Raw genomic sequence first — 21,903 nt, 5'->3', positions numbered from 1 at the left:
TGTAAGGAAAACTGAGATAACCAAGAGAGAGTTATTGCCTTTAAATGATGATAAACCCTTGATCAAACTGGCAGCAAAGTTTATTGCCATGTTTCATTCTGGTAATCAGTTGTTTCCCCCCCTCATGATAGGGTGGTTGTTCCTAGGCAGCATGAAGCACATAAGAACATAAAAATTAAGAATTAGAAACAGGAGTAGGCCATCTAGCCCCTCGAGCCTGCTCCGCCATTCAATAAGAGCATGGCTGATCTGGCCGTGGACTCAGCTCCACTTACCCGCCCGCTCCCCGCAACCCTTAATTCCCTTATTGGTTAAAAATCTATCTATCTGTGACTTGAATACATTCAATGAGCTAGCCTCAACTGCTTCCTTGGGCAGAGAATTCCACAGATTCACAACCCTCTGGGAGAAGAAATTCCTTCTCAACTCGGTTTTAAATTAGCTCCCCCGTATTTTGAGGCTGTGCCCCCTAGTTCTAGTCTCCCCTACCAGTGGAAACAACCTCTCCGCCTCTATCTTGTCTATCCCTTTCATTATTTTAAATGTTTCTGTAAGATCACCCCTCATCCTTCTGAACTCCAACGAGTAAAGACCTAGTCTACTCAATCTATCATCATAAGGTAACCCCCTCATCTCCGGAATCAGCCTAGTGAATCGTCTCTGTACCCCCTCCAAAGCAAGTATATCCTTCCTTAAGTAAGGTGACCAAAACTGCACGCAGTACTCCAGGTGCGGCCTTACCAATACCCTGTACAGTTGCAGCAGGACCTCCCTGCTTTTGTACTCCATCCCTCTCGCAATGAACCTTCCTGATTACCTGCTGCACCTGCAAACTAACTTTTTGGGATTCATGCACAAGGACGGCCAAGTGTGCCATCAGCCGGTCCAGGCAGCGGGCGGTCGAGGGGGTCGTTCAACCTGACTGCCTGCCTCTCTTCCGCTCTTACATCCGGTCCAGGGTGTCCTTGGAGATGGAGCACGCGGTGTCCACCGGTACGCTCGCGGCCTTCCGCGAGAGGTGGGCACCGGAGGGACTGGAGTGCATCATCACGCCCGGCAACCAAATTTTAATTTGATTTTACGTTTTTTAAGTTTAATTTGTTTTAATTGCCGGTGCTTTTAGTGTCCCCCTCTCCTTTTCTAGGGGGCACTGGAAAAAAGGAAAAATTTGATTTTAGTGCCCAAAAAAAAACCACAAAAAAAAAAAAAACCAAAAAAAAAAAAAGGGCCTTGTAAATGTCTTGTGTGTGTCATCCAGGTCGGGTGGCACGGATACATGTTTTATGTTTTCGCAGGTAAACTCAAAAGAGTTTCATGCACAAGGACGGCCAAGTGTGCCATCAGCCGGTCCAGGCAGCGGGCGGTCGAGGGGGTCGTTCAACCTGACTGCCTGCCTCTCTTCCGCTCTTACATCCGGTCCAGGGTGTCCTTGGAGATGGAGCACGCGGTGTCCACCGGTACGCTCGCGGCCTTCCGCGAGAGGTGGGCACCGGAGGGACTGGAGTGCATCATCACGCCCGGCAACCAAATTTTAATTTGATTTTACGTTTTAAAGTTTAATTTGTTTTAATTGCCGGTGCTTTTAGTGTCCCCCTCCCCTTTTATAGGGGGCACTTGGAAAAATGTGATTTTAGCGCCCCAAAAAAAAACCAAAAAAAAAAGAAAAACACAAAAAAAAAAACAAAAAAGGGAAAAAAAGGGCCTTGTAAATGTCTGCTGTGTCATCCAGGGCGGGTGGCATGGTTTAATGTTTTTTTATTTTACAGATAAACTCAAAAGAGTTTCATGCACAAGGACCTCAGCATGTTGTAATTTCTCCCCATTCAAATAATATTCCCTTTTACTGTTTTTTTTTCCCAAGGTGGATGACCTCACACTTTCCGACATTGTATTCCATCTGCCAAACCTTAACCCATTCGCTTAACCTATCTAAATCTCTTTGCAGCCTCTCTGTGTCCTCGACACAAGCCGCTTTCCCACTAATCTTTGTGTCATCTGCAAATTTTGTTACACTGCACTCTGTCCCCTCTTCCAGGTCATCTATGTATATTGTAAACAGTTGTGGTCCCAGCACCGATCCCTGTGGCACACCACTAACCGCCAATTTCCAACTGGGAAAGGACCCATTTATCCCGACTCTCTGCTTTCTGTTCGCCAGCCAATTCTCTATCCATGCTAATACATTTCCTCTGACTCCGCGTACCTCTATCTTCTGCAGTAACCTTTTGTGTGGCACCTTATCGAATGCCTTTTGGAAATCTAAATATACCATATCCATCGCTACATCTCTATCCACCATGCTCGTTATATCCTCAAAGAATTCCAGTAAATTAGCACACAATTAACAATATGCAGAGGCATAGAAACATAGAAAATAGGTGCAGGAGTAGGCCATTCGGCCCTTCTAGCCTGCACCGCCATTCAATGAGTTCATGGCTGAACATTCAACTTCAGTACCCCATTCCTGCTTTCTCGCCATACCCCTTGATCCACCTAGTAGTAAGGACCTCATCTAACTCCTTTTTGAATATATTTAGTGAATTGGCCTCAACAACTTTCTGTGGTAGAGAATTCCACAGGTTCACCACTCTCTGGGTGAAGAAGTTCCTCCACATCTCGGTCCTAAATGGCTTACCCCTTATCCTTAGACTGTGACCTCTGGTTCTGGACTTCCCCAACATTGGGAACATTCTTCCTGCATCTAACCTGTCTAAACCCATCAGAATTTTAAATGTTTCTATGAGGTCCCCTCTCATTCTTCTGAACTCCAGTGAATACAAGCCCAGTTGATCCAGTCTTTCTTGATAGGTCAGTCCCGCCATCCCGGGAATCAGTCTGGTGAACCTTCGCTGCACTCCCTCAATAGCAAGAATGTCCTTCCTCAGGTTAGGAGACCAAAACTGTACACAATACTCCAGGTGTGGCCTCACCAATGCCCTGTACAACTGTAGCAACACCTCCCTGCCCCTGTACTCAAATCCCCTTGCTATGAAGGCCAACATGCCATTTGCTTTCTTAACCGCCTGCTGCACCTGCATGCCAACCTTCAATGACTGATGTACCATGACACCCAGGTCTCTTTGCACCTCCCCTTTTCCTAATCTGTCACCATTCAGATAATAGTCTGTCTCTCTGTTTTTACCACCAAAGTGGATAACCTCACATTTATCCACATTATACTTCATCTGCCATGCATTTGCCCACTCACCTAACCTATCCAAGTCGCTCTGCAGCCTCACAGCATCCTCCTCGCAGCTCACACTGCCACCCAACTTAGTGTCATCCGCAAATTTGGAGATACTACATTTAATCCCCTCATCTAAATCATTAATGTACAGTGTAAACAGCTGGGGCCCCAGCACAGAACCTTGTGGTACCCCACTAGTCACTGCCTGCCATTCTGAAAAGTACCCATTTACTCCTACTCTTTGCTTCCTGTCTGACAACCAGTTCTCAATCCATGTCAGTACACTACCCCCAATCCCATGTGCTCTAACTTTGCACATCAATCTCTTGTGTGGGACCTTGTCGAACACCTTCTGAAAGTCCAAATATACCACATCAACTGGTTCTCCCTTATCCACTCTACTGGAAACATCCTCAAAAAATTCCAGAAGATTTGTCAAGCATGATTTCCCTTTCACAAATCCATGCTGACTTTGGACCTATCATGTCACCTCTTTCCAAATGCACTGCTATGACATCCTTAATAATTGATTCCATCATTTTACCCACTACCGATGTCAGGCTGACCGGTCTATAATTCCCTGTTTTCTCTCTCCCTCCTTTTTTAAAAAGTGGGGTTACATTGGCTACCCTCCACTCCATAGGAACTGATCCAGAGTCAATGGAATGTTGGAAAATGACTGTCAACGCATCCACTATTTCCAAGGCCACCCCCTTAAGTACTCTGGGATGCAGTCCATCAGGCTCTGGGGATTTATCGGCCTTCAATCCCATCAATTTCCCCAACACAATTTCCCGGCTAATAAGGATTTCCCTCAGTTCCTCCTCCTTACTAGACCCCCCGACCCCTTTTATAACCGGAAGGTTGTTCGTGTCCTCCTTCGTGAATACCGAACCAAAGTACTTGTTCAATTGGTCCGCCATTTCTTTGTTCCCCGTTATGACTTCCCCTGATTCTGACTGCAGGGGACCTACGTTTGTCTTTACTAACCTTTTTCTCTTTACATATCTATAGAAACTTTTGCAATCCGTCTTAATGTTCCCTGCAAGCTTCTTCTCATACTCCATTTTCCCTGCCCTAATCAAACCCTTTGTCCTCCTCTGCTGAGTTCTAAATTTCTAAATTAGCTATATAAATTTTAAATAGGTGTTCCCAACTCACGTGTGAAGACAAAATGCAGAATGATAATTTGTGCTGACAAAACATCATTACCTGTTTTGCTAACTGCCTTGCAGAGGTACTGAATTTTTTTATAAACTCAGTATTTGTTCTCAGCAATTATACCTTATATTGCCCACCATTTTCATTCCTGAGTGGGCCAACCTTTTTGCTTGATGCCTTCCAAAGTTGGTAGGTCACTTTGGAAGGCATCGAGAATCCAATCACTTTTAGAACTGGAGTTACGTGTGGGCCAGACTGATTAGGAGTGGCAGGTTCCCTTTCCTGAACTGCATGTTCAGTTTTTATAAATGTCTGGCAGATTCGATGGTCATTTCTTTCCTGGTACCAGCTCTCAATTGACCAGGTTCATTGAGTTCAGTTTCACAACTTGCTATGGTGGGATTTGAACTCACGATCTCTGAGCTGTTAGGCTAATTCCATAACCACTACACTTCGATTGTCAAAGAAAATGCCTTGAACAGAAAATGGATCTAGCCTTGGGAGTAGATCTTGCACTGAGAGCCTATTTTATCTTAAACAAATGTAGTTATTCAGAATTAAATGTCATAGCAATCTTTAATAATAGAAGATTATTGAGGCAGGACAGTAGGACCAGAATACGTGATGGTTTTTGTATATTTTCCACTTAGATATCCAAGATTGTCCATAAACTCTAACCAATAATAATTCTGGCATCTATATGTAACCTGCACAGGTTTGTCGAGCTGTTGCATTGTGAGTGGCTTAGCCAGTCAAGTGATGTTCACAAGACTCAATAAAACCCCAGTCAGTTGGGTCTCAGTCATCCACGATGAGGTGTGCAGTTGTGAGCCGAGTGGATGAACTGGTAATGTGTAGTGTGATTGTTAAACCTTTGTTAATAAACCAACTAGTTCTTAATAGCAATGTGTTGCTATGAATTCTTAAGCAAAGAACCCATGAAGCAAATACATTACACAATATTTTAAGCAAGTAAATCTGGTTGTTGGGGTTCACTGTTGATCAATCAATTTGGAATCCACAACAGTAGGACCTTTTGTCTCAGATTTAGGGCCAAGTATGTACCCGGAACTTCCATTTGACAAGATAGCTATTTTTTTTAAAGAGGACTAGCCTCACTATCTCGGGAATTATTCATGAATAAGCTGTAATCATTAAGTAAAGCCTCCATGCTGAAGGCTTGAAATTCAAGCGAGTACAATGCGTTGATTGGTATGAGGGCACAATTGCTCTCCTAAGGTGTGGTGCCCAGTTCTTTTTATTTTATCTGTTGCATACACTTAATTGAGGGTTAATTTGAGGGTTCGCACTGGAGCAATTGCCTGCCCAATTGAAGAATTTATCAATATTAGACCTCCTTTGATAATGGCCTCCTTCATTCTTTAATCTCCACATGCAAATCCATCCCCTTTCCTATCACTCAGCTCTCACTCTGAGCTGACTGATTACTTCGAGTTTACCTTTTTATTGTAGCATCCAAATTTTGTCACTTGATCTTGCTACTGCTTCCAAGATCTAAAGTGTAGATCCAGAGCTGTAACTATATATAGTCTGCATAAGCCAGCTATTTCATGGAATTGAAAGGTACTATTACAATATATGAAAAGATTTTACTCGTGAATATGGTCTGTTCCGCATCTTAAATTATATAGATATCTTATATATGTAGGTGGTTCGTGTATGTAGTATAGAGATTTTGATAATCATGACAACACTCTTCAATGTATACAGATAACATTTGTATCCTTGTATACACAGCAAGCCTTAACTGGAGTTTCGAAGCAGGTTTCTCAAGTCATTTGAACAGTACCAGTTTGCTTTTCCCTCTCCTGTTGACAAAAGATGTTTCTCTGACTTCACCTCGTCCTGACCAATAGCAATTTGATCGCAAGAGAAACCAGGAGGCTGAGATCATAGCCATTTAAGTATATGGCAGTAGTGTATTCCACCTGAAATAGGTCTGGAGCATTTGGTTAAACAAACAAATTCTGGTGGCATGGCACCAGTCTGTCCCTTTTCAGTCCCTGGAATGTCATTGAAGAGGGGCATCCCTTTCGAGCACCTCTGCTTCACAAAGTTGCATGTCCTTTGAATGCTCTTTTAGATGATAATGTATTGTTCTAGTGCTCTGAATCCCTGATCATGTTGGCAGGGTAGGTTGGTATTTGAACCAGTCATTTACCAGTACAGACCCTTTAGCTATTGTGATTGCACAAGGGAATGCAATTTTTTTCTAACCGTTTTAATATTTGTTTCCTGGAATGTTTTGATACTTCTGAACTTTGATGAGCAATGGCCGTGTGAAAAGGTCTTTTTTTTTTTTTTGTCCTCATTCTAGATTGAGAACTATCTGCTGCGGAATCATGAGACCAGGAAGTATCTGCAGGAACAGGCCTACAGGTTACAACAGGGCATTGTCACCAGCACGACACAGCAGGTGAGGATGCAGTCAAACATGACTGAAACCAGTAAATAATTCAGAACGTGCAAGCACACTTGAAAATATTTCCTGCTCCTTTGTTAAATGGATTAACCTTTTTGGCAGCTTGCTCCAATTGCATTTCAGACTGTCAAAGTAACTTACAGATACTTCTGAATGTTCGGTCCAATTCTTTAGTTATAAGCAGGCAGGTTTGCAACCCACTAAAGCTGTGCTTAATATTCCTACCATTTCCTGTTTACATTTGATGTAATAAAATAGAAATCACTGCCTGATTATTTTTGCTATTAATATTTGGATTTCTCCTGTTTCTCAGTAATGGATGTTTCCTCTTTTGTCACAAATTTACGCTGCTTCAAGTCCATTCTTTGACAATACTCCATGGCTCAATAATAAAACTCGAACTCTAGTTTGGGGGAAAAAAATGCTTGCCATTGTGATGAACTGTGCATGTATTGTTCTGTTAGATTGAGGCTGGGTCAGATTACTGTTCTTTTATTCTTCAATATCAATCTAAATTTGTAGAGTGTCTTTTATGTAAGTAACAAAGTGCCAAGGTGCTTTGCAGAGGGAGTGACGGACATAGGGCAGGAAACAAGAGAGAATATGGTTAAAGACATTTTGAGGTACATTTTGATGAGGAAGGAAAGAGTACTGAAGCAAAGATTTATATACAGAATTTCAGAGTGTAGTAGCATGGTGAGCAAAGGCTCTGTCATCAGAGTCAGATGGGCAGAGGGCATACGCTGAAATATAGGAGTGGAAAAGATTGCAGAGCTGAAGTGAAGCCAGTGATTGAGAGATGTCAACACGAGTATGAGATTTAAACTCAATGACACTTGCTGCAGAGTTTTGTACGAGTTGGCTTTTGTGTAGAACTGAGTAGGCTGGTCAAGAGACAATTTGAAAGAGTGAATGAGGATTTAGGCAGTGGAAGGGATGAGGATGAGGTATAAACCAAGAGATGGAAGTAAGCAGACTTGGCAGTGGACCAGATGTGAAGTTTCAAGCTCAGTTTGTGCTTGAACGGGACATCGAAAGTTGTACATCTGAGTGAGAGGCTCGAGGGGTGGGATTGGGAGAGGGTATTGGGTATGTTCAGGAAGAGGGTTGGAATTGGCATCTATAGCATGAGGTTTCTATCAGGAACTAATCTTGCCGATGTTAAGCAACTAAAAGTTATGGCTCATCCAAAACTTGGATATTGTTAATGGTTCTCTCTCCTCCGAAAGGGTAGAATTCGGGTCAGACATTTTATGATTGCAGTTTTAAAAAAGGAATGGGGAGGGTTGTGCTTCAGGAAAATGTAGTATTGGCCAAGGAATGGTAGTTGAATGATGAGAGCTGCAGGGGCGGGGGAGTGGGTGGGGGTGTTTGGGCAGGGAGTGATCGTAGTAGTAGGCATGATATTGATAGTTTTATACCTGCATTTGTTAGCCCGTTGTCACAGAAAGGATGAAAATGAACAGGCCAGCTGACTCTGAACATCACTAAATGGAAAAGCTCTTGCAGTGTTTTCTTGTGTTAGTTATGCTGATGGTATGGATTGTGATATTATAAAGCATGCTATTTTCAAGGGTTACAATTTAACAGCAGAATCATATAGACAGAAATATAAAAATTGAAGAACAAATCCAGATAGTACTTATAGAGAAATGGCTAATCAGTTTGACGAAATCCGGCTAGAAAGCAAAGGCATATCACGCTACGAAGGACTTCGTCATTTAATCATAAGGGCCAAAATAATTCCAGATGATTTAAGAACCTGGTTACTTGATCAGGAACATGAAACTCTGAAGCACGTGAGGCACATGTGCTAGATGTTCTGGATTTGACGCTGCTGTTTCTATCAACAGATGATTGACCGGATGTGTGTAAAAGTGCAGGATCACCTCAACTCATTGAGAAATTCAGATGTCGACACTGTGCAAGAGGATGTGCGACTAGCTGAAAATTTTATGAGGGATGCCAAAAACTCCAAAACGGTGAGACCTGAAATTGTTTGACAGTTAAATGTATGTAAGGATTTATTTTACACCAGAAGTTTCATGAAACATCCATTTATGATTCTTCATTCACGGCTAATAATCTGAAACCAGTGTCGGCAAGGTTTGGGGTAAGCACCTTTTTGGAAAAAGCACATAATGTATTGCCAAATACTGGGCTCACCTTTTTCATGAACCTTTGCTGTTACTGGAGCTGTGCACGTTAGGCACATCCCCGCTGTGAGATACTTACAAATCAGCTGGCTGTCTATGTGAGATGGGCAAGTGCATCCATTGCATCAGTTACAGGGATATCCGCAACATTGACTCAAGATTTTGATTTGTTCCTTTGCTATAACCTTAATGCTAAATTCACTTCTTCACATGGAAACCAAACAGATGCTGTCAAAATTCCACCCTCCACCCACTGTTGCACTCCACCTACTCTTTAGCCCATTGATACCTTCTATCTGTGTGTGTGTTTTTTAGCTGGACAATGCTTATTCAATTACTTTTTATCTGCTCTCTATTTCAGCAAATGGATCATTTTAAAAAGGACATTTTCAATCTAGGTTATTTCTATTTTCACAACTAATTGTAGTGTTTGTCACCTTGAGAAAGATTTCTCTGTCCCTGTGCACTTCCGACTGGCAGGATCCCATGCACATACATAATTGGTGTAGAGTTGTGTGTTCTGTTTTACCAGAAGTGAATAAGTCAAATTCCATTTTTGTTGCATGGAATTCTTACAGTATTTTGGGAATCATTTTCCAAGATTTCATCAGTTTATGTCTAAATCCTGATGCCTGAGTACGTCAAATTCTGTGTTTTTTTATGTGGCATTATGGCAACGGTAGTATAATGATTATGTTATTGGACTAGTAATCCAAAGACCTGGACTAATGATCCCACCAAGGCAGAGGATGGTGGGGGTCTGGAACTCACTGCCTGAAAGGGTCGTAGAGGCAGAAACACTCATCACATTTACAAAGTACCTGGATATGCACTTGAAATGCCATAACCTACAAGGCTACGGACCAAGAACAAGAAAGTGGGATTAGACTAGTTAGCTCTTTTCGGCCGGCACAAACATGATAGGCCAAATGGCCTCCTCCTGTGCCGCAAATCTATATGATTCTACGTGTAAAAACTAGTAAATGGCAAATTTAGGACTGATGTCAGAAAATGTCAATACTTGAAATGGACTTCCAGTTGGGGTAGTGGAGGAAAAATCCTCGACTGCGGATACTGTAATTGGGAGTAGGGGAGGGCTGCAAGGTCATTTTAGATGGAGAAATTGAGATCAGACTGAATGCCCTACCTCATCTCTATCTTGTGATCTTATGAAATTGAAAAAATCTGTTGTAGAAAACCAATAAAAATTTGAGTTGCTACAAAGTATTTAATTTGTATATAGATTATTTTGTGAATTTTGCAATGCTGCAAGTGAAGATAACTGATGAAGAGTGACAGTATTGGGTCTCCCTGATCACAGATCATATAGGTTAGAGACATGGCGCTTCCCTCTGCTTTGTCTTGCCAATATGTCATTGTCTCTGCCTTAGTAAAACACCCTTGAGGCACAACTAGAGTGTTCTAATCATTCTTAGTCATACTGTATAAGGCTTAAAGAAAGCTATTTATTTTATGTGTTAATATTGTTCAGTTATAGGCTGGAGCAAGTCCTTACTCAAAACACCTTTAGCTGTTACTCTATCCAGGTTAAACACCCTCCCTGCAGTAAATCATAACAAATACATAACAGAGAAAGTACTTTGTAGTAAGTATTATTAACAATTTCAAGATCTCTGGACTATGTGAAGAAGTGGGCATTGTGATTTGTTTATGGATAGTCTGAAATTATACTGGGTATTGGGGGAAACAATATTGTCCATATGGTTAAAATGTGGATAACTCAATATATTTGTCACTTATTTCCAATTTTTCCTTCCTGTCCTGACATACTGATTACTCCCTGGGATATGGCTCGACACACTCTGGCCACCGATGAAGCCTCACCCAGGTAGTCAATATTCCAGTGTAGGACTTGACCTGGCTGAAATCAGGGATTGATTCTTAGACTTGGTATGCATTACTCAACTACCTCTGGATAAACCAGCTGAGCTGTTAAGGAATCAGCCAACTGCACTTAATCTGCTGTAGTATTCTTAAAAACAGAGGATAAACAAATGTGTAATTCAGGTACCGTTTCTTCTCACAATGAAATGCCTTTTGCCTTTAGCTGTTGCCAAGTCTTTATCACCTGCGAGGAGCTTCTTGGGCAGGAATCAGTAGCTCATCCAACCCCATTCAAGAAAAATTGGAATCCATGGCTGGAGAAGTCACTCGGGTCGTAGACGAACAGCTCAAGGTATCTGCTATGTGATTGTAACAACTGGAGGTTAAGACTCCAATCACAAGTATTTAAGGAGTTGTGTCGTGCTGGTGTTGTATTCATTTTATGCTATGCAGTGTGATTTATGTGAATGCAAACTGCATACGCTAATCTAGATTTAATTTCATCAGAGATATGCATTCAGCTGCAAGTAATTACAAGCCTGGCACATTTATGGTTATGTAAGAAGTAGGAATTCCAATCAACACAGTGCTACTTTTTATGCAAACTGGCTGTTCAGTGGAAACTGCAATGTTAGGATAAAATGTCACTAGATTACTCAAATTTAAAACTGTTAATCTTTGTTTTCACCATTGTGCTTCTACGATGACACTGGAATTTTTGCTGTGTTTCTGTGCCTCAGGAGTCATAGAATCTCAAAATAATTTTGGCCACTAATAGTGGCTGACTGAAGCAGGCAGGGTATTTGTCTTTTATTGACACAGGAATAACATCTGGGTCAGTTAAATAACAGGATGGAATTCATCAATGTGGACCAAATATTCCAAGTATTGCTGACATTCACTGCGCTACCGAATAAAGTGAATTGTGAGTAGTTTCTCTTGGCAAAGGATTCCACTTGTGTTAGTTGCTTATTTAACGTATTTCATCCAGCAACTGGGGACTTTCATTTTCAGGGAAACTATAAAAGCGCTGATCTTTTTCAGTTTTTGCAAAGTTTGATGTGATTTTAAAAAATTTAACTCCCGATTAAAATTTCAGTTTTTTAAAAATGTAATGTCACAGTGTGATTTAACAGTGTTTGATTCTGATCTGGTGTCACATTTTCCAACTGGGGCAAATCCAATAACTCCCTCTTTTCACTTTGCTGCATATGTTTCATCTGCATGAAGTATCAAAATATGATTTGTGCCAGAATTTCTGTTGGGACACTTGTTTCCTTAACACATCAGATTAATTTCTAATCTTCCAATAATGACTAGCTTTTTATTATACATACCTTGCAGTATTTTCACACTGCTAACTTGGTAAGAATTGCTCCTCTCACCATGGAAATGTCTGAGGCTGAGATATCCACATAAGAGCAGGCAGTGGCTGTTTAGAGAAAAGAATATGGGACACATTATGCATTGTTTCTTGCATGCCTAAAATTAAAATTATTAAATATACTTGTTGAACAAATCTGAGAGCAGCCACTATGTAAGCTCTCATCCCTCAGTATAACCACATTTTCTATGCTGTTCTTGGAGGTCCAACTCCCCTATGCAGTCCTGACGTCAGTATATGTAGGCCATGGTTGGCTTTCTTCTAGTAAAAAAGGCTGAAAGAGTTTGGACCATGCAGAGAAGATTTGATGTACATATTAAAATGCTAATGATCTTTAATTGATCAGGAATATCGAGATCTCTTTTGGCTACAATTCCATCAGGGATTGTATGCTTTCACTCATCTACCACTATTGCCCTATGTGATATCACTTTTAGTTCCTGCAATTTGACGTCTATTGAGGAACATTCAAATGGCACCCAAGAATATTTGGTTAATTCTAGTTTTTCCTTGAAATGAAATTTCTGTAGTAAGAGTACTTATGTGAAGTGAGATAGATGTTCTCACTTCATGGGAGAGTATAACCGCAATCTGTGGTTGTTGGTAAAGATGAATCTGATTAATTTAAGACATTTGCTACCTATCAATTATCACCCCACCCCCTCCTAATCCTTTGGCATTTGTGTTCAACTAATTTGCAGGATAACTACCTCCTTGATATAAGAATTTTCCCCACAGAGGAAGCTTCCATCTTCTGCAACAGAAAAATAAGAATTGTTTTGATTACTCTTCAGGTTTGTGTGAGTTTCAATAACATAGAGAGCACTGCATCTAGTGCAAGGCACTGAATGCGAATGACAGAGTATTACAGAAGATGGCACATTCCTGGGCATTGAACAGTTAATAAAGTAGTCCCAATGTTGTCATTAGTAGCTAAAGGGTAGAGAAATTCCCTGCCTGCTTCCCTGTTAATCACTGGTGATTTCAAGCGGTGTGCTATTTCAAAATATGTGTGCTGACTGGAAGGCTCTCCTGAGAGGCAGAGAGATTGCTATGGAGCATCATGCCTTAAAATCAAATGCTGTAGGTTCATCAATATGCATCTCAGGATTTATTTGTGTATATGTTCAAATATATCAAGCAATATGAAACTGACTGGCTGGGTGAAGCAAATGTGCAAAACTGAAGGCAACTGGATTAACTGCCCTTGGATGTGAAATATTTCAGTAAAATAATTGTAGAAATTTCAACGGGATTTACTGCAGCTTACTTGATTCATTGTAATTGGTGAAAGCGTGATATAAAAAACTCTTGAGATTAACAAATGACATCATTTACCAATTTGAAAAGTACTACTGGTCAGATTGTAGTTAAAAGGACAAGAAAATTGTTCTTTTGACAAAATCCAGCTAAGATTAGCAAATTCAACAGACGAAAATACCTGAGTTCATTCATTGGGCCTGAATTCGCGTCCCCTGCGGGTGTGTATGAAGTGTGCACGCACCCGTAGGGGCCATGCAAGGTTTGGATTTAGGTATGTGAAGCACATGCACCTAAACCTGGAACTTGCGATCTGTCAAGAAGATTCGGGGGAAAAAGTTTTCCACGGGCGAAGAGTTGGCCTATTTGCCCAGCGAATGCCCTTGAAATTCTTACGCCTGGTAAAAGTGTTAGAGTTTTAAAAAATAGAAAAATAAAATGTTATGACTCATTTGTATATTAAAAACCTTGTCCATTTTGGTAAGTTTATTTTTAGCTGTTAAAAAATATATATTTTTTAAATTCCCCAAAAATACATTTGTGTATTAAATAAAAATTGCATTTTAAATATATAATGTGTTTTTTAATGTGTTTGTGTGTTCTTCGGCATATTCCCATTCATAGTTATAGCAGCTCCATAGAAACGGAACTCACCATACGTATGAATGGAAATACGCCGATTTTGATTGGCTGGGCCGGCCCACGTGATCCCAGGGACGCGTACTAAGCACATACGCTCCTGGAATACATGGGCGGCTATGCAGGCCTTCGCGTAGCGGCCCAGGACCACAAATCTCTGAACCTCTGGGACCACCAGATATTTCATAGAAATTTTTGTGGTCAGAGGCATCCGCCCGTAGGAAGCCTCCAACCGCAAATTCTGGGCCAATGTCTATCGTAGCACTAATGTAGCGTATTGCATCTTGCCATGAGTAGCTGAAAATCAGAAAGGAAGTTCACCCAGAAAGTTTGTGAGGCTGTGGCCTCGAGTTTACTGGTCTGTCAGGCCACCATTTAGATGTTCCCTTGCTGAATCAGCTGAAGTTTATCTTGTGAGTAGCTGAGCTACACAAACAGAGAAGGAGGAAAGACTTGCATTTAATTCAGAGAGTAGGGTCCTGAACTTAAAGAAAGGTGACTTCGATGGTATGAGACATGAATTAGCTAAGATGGATTGGCGAATGATAGTTAAAGGGTTGACGGTGGATAGGCAATGGCAGACATTTAAAGATCACATAGATGAACTTCAACAATTATACATCCCTGTCTGGCGTAAAAATAAAACGGGGAAGGTGGCTCAACCGTGGCTAACAAGGGAAATTAGGGATAGTGTTAAAACCATGGAAGAGGCATATAAATTGGTCAGAAAAAGCAGCAAACCTGAGGACTGGGAGAAATTTAGAATTCAGCAGAGGAGGACAAAGGGTTTAATTAGGAGGGAGAAAATAGAGTATGAGAGTAAGCTTGCAGGGAACATAAAAACTGACTGCAAAAGCTTCTATAGATATGTGAAGAGAAAAAGATTAGTGAAGACAAATGTAGGTCCCTTGCAGTCAGAATCAGATGAATTTATAATGGGGAACAAGGAAATGGCAGACCAATTGAACAAATACTTTGGTTCTGTCTTCACAAAGGAAGACACAAATAACCTTCCGGAAATACTAGGGGACCGAGGGTCTAGTGAGAAGGAGGAACAGAAGGAAATCCTTATTAGTCAGGAAATTGTGTTAGGGAAATTGATGGGATTGAAGGCCGATAAATCCCCACGGCCTGATAGTCTGCATCCCAGAGTACTTAAGGAAGTGGCCCTCGAAATAGTGGATGCATTGACAGTCATTTTCCAACATTCCATAGACTCTGGATCAGTTCCTATGGATTGGAGGGTAGCTAATGTAACCCCACTTTTTAAAAAAGGAGGGAGAGAGAAAACAGGGAATTATAGACCGGTTAGCCTGACATCGGTAGTGGGGAAAATGTTGGAATCAATTATTAAAGATGTAATAGCAGCGCATTTGGAAAGCAGTGACAGGATCGGTCCAAGTCAGCATGGATTTATGAAAGGGCAATCATGCTTGACAAATCTTCTAGAATTTTTTGAGGATGCAACCAGTAGAGTGGACAAGGGAGAACCAGTGGATGTGGTGTATTTGGACTTTCAAAAGGCTTTTGACAAGGTCCCACACAAGAGATTGGTGTGCAAAATTAAAGCACATGGTATTGGGGGTAATGTATTGATGTGGATAGAGAACTGGTTGGCAGACAGGAAGCAAAGAGTAGGAATAAACGGGTCCTTGGCAGGCAGTGACTAATGGGGTACCGCAAGGTTCAGTGCTGGGACCCCAGCTACTTACAATATACATTAATGACTTAAACAAAGGAATTGAATGTAATATCTCCAAGTTTGTGGATGACACTAAGCTGGGTGGCAGTGTGAGCTGTGAGGAGGATACTAAGAGGCTACAGAGTGACTTGGACAGGTTAGGTGAGTGGGCAAATGCATGGCAGATGCAGTATAATGTGGATAATTGTGAGGCTATCCACTTTGGTGGCAAAAGCAGGAAGGCAGAATATTATCTGAATGGTGACAGATTCGAAAAGGGGAGGTGCAACAAGACCTGGGTGTTATGGTACATCAGTCATTGAAGGTTGGCATGCAGGTACAGCAGGCGGTGAAGAAGGCAAATGGCACGTTGGCCTTCATAATGAGAGGATTTGAATATCGGAGCAGGGAGGTCTTACTGCACTTGTGTACAGTTTTGGTCTCCTAATCTGAGGAAGGGCATTCTTGCTATTGAGGGAGTGCAGTGAAGGTTCACCAGACTGATTCCCGGGATGGCAGGACTGACATATGAAGAAAGACTGGATCGACTAGGCTTATATTCACTGAAATTTAGAAGAATGAGAGGGAATCTCATAGAAACATATAAAATTCTGACGGGATTGGACAGGTTAGATGCAGGAAAAATGTTCCTGATGTTGGGGAAGTCCAGAACCAGAGGTCACAGTCTAAGAATAAGGGGTAAGCCATTAAGGTCTGAGATGAGGAGAAACTTCTTCATTCAGAGAATTGTGAACCTGAGGAATTCTGTACCACAGAAAGTTGTTGAGGCCAGTTCATTAGATATATTCAAAAGGGAGTTAGATATGGCCCTTACGGCTAAAGGGATCAAGGAGTATGGAGAGAAAGCAGGAATGGCGTGCTGAAGTTGCATGATCAGCCATGATCTTATTGAATGGTGGTGCAGACTCGAAGAGCTGAATGGCCTACCCCTGCACCTATTTTCTATGTTTGTAAAATCCTACCTCGTGGCCCAGTGGTCCTAACTAAAATAATTGCAGAGCTCGCAGCAGCTCTCCCCTTTAAGTGAAGGGGAGAGACTTGGTGACGCACCCGCGTCATGACATCACTGACAGCGGCGGAGACTCCGTCCCGCCTCTGCTTCCGCCCCTCTTGTGATCAATCTTCTGCTCTCCGCCCCACTTCTGCCCCCATTATGACTGACTTCCGTCCGGTCTGTTCGAAAAAAAATGACAAAGAGCTGAATTTCGCGCAGGAGACCACCTTATCGACCGCGGCGGTGAAAACACAACAAAAGTGGTGGGTGCGACTCGTTTCAGGCGGCAGTGAATTTTGGCCCCATTGGCTTCGGCCTTCCCAATACTTAGTTGAAGGAAATTTCTGCTCATCTATTACTAGTTGTCGGACAAGCAGTTTGACAATTTAGAGACAATGGAGGTGTTGAGGGAAGTGGTGGTGAGGTAGAGCTGGGTGTCGTTAAAGTACATGTAGAAACTGACTGTTTTTGGATGATGTTGCTGAGGGGCAGCATGTAGATGAGAGGTAGGAGGGGGCCAAGGATAGATTCTTGAGGGAGACTCGAGGTAATGATGCGGGAGTGTTACAGTTAAAATAGATGCAAAATAACTTCCGTTATCGTGGGTAACGGCATTACCTGATGAAGCACTAAACCATATGGACCAGAAGTTGCTCGGTCTGATTCCTGGTGTGTACAGACATGGATCTCAGCCAAGGCAGAAATTTGGGCACTATAATTGGCCTCCATGCTGCTGGACTAGGAAGAGGAAGAAAAAAATCAGTCCTCAACCCTATAAATAATTATTATTCAGCGACCTAAACTGGAAAGAGCTTGTGTGGACGCTGCTGGAGAACAGAATTGAGCTCTGCTGTCGTAGTCAACACTTATCGAGAGGACAGATTGATCTGAAAGGTAGCACCTCCCAACAGAGCACAACCTTCTGACTCAGGAAAGAGGCCAGTCTGCGTTTAGCTGATCATGGCTGGGGTGGCATTAGGGACATTACAATTAATCTCTGTACCTTGTGCTAGGGAGGCCAGGAACTTAGTTAGGCTTCCTGCTCCTGATTTCTATCCTGTGATCCCTGCTGGAAGTGTGGGCGTCAGGCAAGAGCAGTATGGAGCTCGGCTGTGATGTGTTCCACATTCAAAATAGACTACCAACATCGTGAAAGTTCTCGCATGTGAAAGCAATTACTTCTCCTCCTGCAGCCACGCCATAGCCTCTGCACTCCTTTTCATAATCCACATGTTACCCTTGCTGACATCATCCACAGACATCTGATTAACTTGCACTTGTATACTGACACCCAGCTCTACTGCGTCATCATCTCATTCAACCCCATCACTGCCATTGTGTTGTCAGACTCTTTGACCCCGATATTACTGCCTGGCCGTTCGGAGGGTGTGGTGGGGGAAAGTCATCCGATATCGCATGGGAAACCGGGAAATAATTTCAGTGTGTCTGTCTGTGGCATTTTAATGCAGCCACCTCATTAGAATATTACTTGCAGGTTTGGTGCTGAATGCGCAGCAGGGGGCGCTGTGCGGACCTGTATGATGCGATCGCAACTCAAGTATTTAAAGGAGCAAACCAAAGATGGAATTTGGAAGAGTTGGGAGGTTTTGCACAGAGACTGCAGTTGCAGAAGATGGACTCTGGACTTTCCAAGGCTGTGCTCTGCTTTAACGAAGCCTTGCTTAATGTACTGTTGGGTACAATGAAGAGTCAGAGAGATAAAAGCAGAAAACACTGGAAATACTTAGCAGGTCAGGCAGCATCTGTGGAGCGAGAAACAATTAATGTTTCAGGTCGATGACCTTTCGTCAGAACTGGAAATAATTAGAGATGTAACACATTTTTAAGTAAGTGTAGATGAAGCGAAAGGGGGAGGAGAGGCAAGAACAAAAGGGAAGGTCTGTGATAGGATGGAAAGCAGGGGAGATTAAAAGACAAAAGGGATGATGGTGCGAGACAAAAGGAGACAACAGGTGCCATATGGGAAAAAAATAGGGGCAGAGGTTATGTCTGAAATTGAGCACGATGTTGAGTCCAGAAGGCTGTAAAGTGCCCAATTGAAAGATGAGGTGCTGTTCCCCGAACTTATATTGAGCTTCATCGGAACGGTAAGAGGCCGAGGATGGAGAGGTCAGAGGGAGAGAACAGAGTTAACATTTCAGGTTGATGACCCTTCGTCAGAATTGGAAAAAGAGTCAGAGAGAGATACTCTTCTCCAGCATCCGGAGGAAGAAACTCACTACTGCCACAAAGAAGGTGTGGCTGGAGGTGGCCGAGGAGGTCAGCAGCAGGAGCATTGTGTCACGGTCCTGGCTTCAGTGCACGAAGCGTTTTAATGCCCTAACCAGGTTAGGAAAGGTGAGGTCAGTTGTACATTCACCTACATCCTGTTGTGCACATCGCTGTCCTCTAAAGATTGTAGTATAAAGCTGGTCAACAAAACTTTATCTCAGCTAATGACTTTAGAAATTTGACTAAAGAATATTTGAAATCTTATATCTTCCCTAATGTGTTACTTAATCAGGTGACGGGTGTGATCTCTTTTTTTATAAAATGGAGATAGTACTGGTTGCATATTCTGCTATTATTTGCTATTCATAATTGGCTATTTCTTAGAACTTCCCCTCAAGGATATTGAGTCAATACTTGTTTAAGTGGTAGAGCACTGGGTTTCGTCCTTTTACCATTTAACTAATTCAGGCATATACTTTAATAACTTGTTTTCTTTCCCCCATTTTAACTTCTCCTTATTTAAATGTTACATTGCTATTTCCACTGTTGACGACAGCTTTTATTTTTAAAAAACTTTTAAGTCCTTTCCCTTTTGAGTTTTTTCATCTTTGCTTTATAGACTATGTTGGAGTCCATGGTGGATGCAGCTGAGGGACTGTGCCCTCATGTGATGAAAAAAGCCCACCTGCGCCAGAATTTAATAGAGGCCAGCACCGAGAAAGTTTCCATCCCTCGGACTTTTGTCAAGAATGTTCTACTTGAGCAATCGGGCATCGATATTCTTAATAAAATTAGGTATTTTGATACTTGATTCTATTGTACATCAGTCGTAATCGTAGTCGTCAGAAAGTACAGTAAAATTATGCTTGAAATTATATATCTAATTCAGACTTAATGATAAACTGTTGGGGCAAATTAAGTCATTCTGAATTTAAAAATCCAGTCTGTATGGTAGTACCACTGACTTATTTATTAGATAAGCTTTATAATCTTCAGCATTTTTATCAGTGCTTTGAACTTGCTAAAATTTAGACTGGCTTTACTAACAAGATTGATAAGCACCAGGATTGATTGTAGAAGTTGAAGTGTTGATACAAAGTGCCTGCTATCGCCAAATCATGTTCTCCACTATAATCCATGTGAGAGCTGCTTGGGCTGGATCTTTTGTCCTGTTTTGTCCTATGGGTACTCACTTTTGGGGCAATCAAATAGGTTGGGTAGATTCTACAGTATGACATTAATGAGATAGAATCTAGAAAGATGGAAAGAGCTCAAAATAAGCAAATACTTGGAACAGATGGTACTTATCCCAGAGCAAGAGAGACAAGAAATGTGTGAAGTGCTGACAGTCATTGAGGGAGTCACTGAATGCTGGAAAACACCACTGGATTGAAAACAATGCAACATAATACTCATATTCAAAAGAGGTACTTAATCTAATCCACGCAGTTATAGACATATTAAATAAAAACAGAAAATGCTGTAAATACTCAGCAAGTTAGGCAGTGTCTGTGGAGAGAGGAACAGAATTAACGTTAAATAAATAAATACAGAAACTTGAATTTATATAGCTTCTTTCATGTCCTTAGGCACCCCAAAGTACTTTACAGCCAGTGACATACTTTTGAAGTGTTGTCACTGTTGCCATGTAGGCAAACACAGCCAATTTTTGTGTACGGCAAGCTCCCACAAACAGCAATGGGATAAGTAACCAGATAGCCAATTTTAGTGGTTGGTTGAGGAATAATATTGGCCAGGGTATCGGGTGATCTCCCTGCTCTTCTTCAGATAATTCCATGAGGGGCAGACCGGGCCTTGGTTTAACATTTCATCCTAATGATGGAACCTTTCTCAGTGTCACCCTAGATTATGTACTGAAGTCTCTGGTGTAGGGCTTGAACCCACAACCTTCTGACTCAGAGGCGAAAGTGCTGCCACTGAGCCAAGGCTGAATAATGGGTGAAATAATGGAATTGATTGTCAGAAGGCAACTTGGGTTATTATCATACCGACAATCTTCAATTAAAATAGCCACATGTTGGGGGTAATTTTAACCCCCAGGAACAGGTGGGTTTGGGTCAGGTCAGAAGTTAAAATTTGAAACCCAACCACATCTGGGTGGCAGGTTGTTGGGGGGCGGGGACTATGGTGGGGCGACCAATTTGCTCTCAAGAGCCCAAAGATATCGAAAGGGAACAACGAAGACAGATGGCAACATCGAATCACTCGGACAGTCAGCAAACACCCACTGGAGACAAAGTCCCAGCATTCCGACATCCTGTCGGTCGGTAAAAGCTTTTAAGGAGGCTGCGTGCCGCCGTTTTGACAGGCTTTTTATTTTTTACCCAATTTGGCCGGGTTTCCCGGGCCTCGGGAACACCGGCAAGTAAAAGGAGGCAAGAAGGGCCGGATCCATAAGGTATGTGCATTTACAGCATTGCTTGTGGGCCAGATGGAGCAGGAGTTTTCCTCCAAGTCCAACAAGCTCACTGATGGAAAGTTGGAGCCCTAGAATCATGGAATCAGACAGAACAGGAGGAGTGCATTTGGCCCATCTTTCCTGTGCCAGATTTTTGAAAGAGCTATTCTATTAGTCCCACTCCCCTACTCTGTCCCTATAGCCCTGCAAATTTTTCCTTTTCAAGTATTAAATTCCCTTTTGAAAGTTACTATTCAATTTGCCTCCACTACCCTTTTAGGCAGTGCATCTAGATCATAACTCGCTGCGTAAAGAAAATTCTCCTCGTATCTTCCCTCTGGCTCTTGTGCTAATTACCTTAAATCTGTGTCCTCTGGTTACTGACCCACCTGCCAGTAGAAACAGTTTCTCCCTCTATATTCTAAATATCTCCCCTTAACCTTCTCTGCTCGAAAAAGAACAATCCCAACTTCTCTTGTCT

At 41.9% G+C, this 21,903-nt stretch overlaps 1 protein-coding gene across 5 annotated transcripts in view; it reads left to right on the top strand.

Moving 5' to 3' along the window:
* Window positions 1-21,903, top strand: part of LOC139264358 (F-actin-uncapping protein LRRC16A-like) — a 554,868-nt gene that overhangs the window by 424,105 nt on the left and 108,860 nt on the right. For all 5 annotated transcript variants that reach the window (XM_070880668.1, XM_070880667.1, XM_070880669.1 and 2 more), the window contains 4 exons: window positions 6,687-6,785; window positions 8,645-8,773; window positions 11,016-11,144; window positions 19,623-19,798. In XM_070880668.1, coding sequence (XP_070736769.1) covers window positions 6,687-6,785; window positions 8,645-8,773; window positions 11,016-11,144; window positions 19,623-19,798 — 533 coding nt within the window. The remainder of the gene's footprint in view (window positions 1-6,686; window positions 6,786-8,644; window positions 8,774-11,015; window positions 11,145-19,622; window positions 19,799-21,903) is intronic.

This window comes from Pristiophorus japonicus, chromosome 5, assembly GCF_044704955.1.
Source record: "Pristiophorus japonicus isolate sPriJap1 chromosome 5, sPriJap1.hap1, whole genome shotgun sequence".
NCBI lineage: Eukaryota > Metazoa > Chordata > Chondrichthyes > Pristiophoridae > Pristiophorus > Pristiophorus japonicus.
This window is presented reverse-complemented; position numbering and strand designations above follow the sequence as displayed.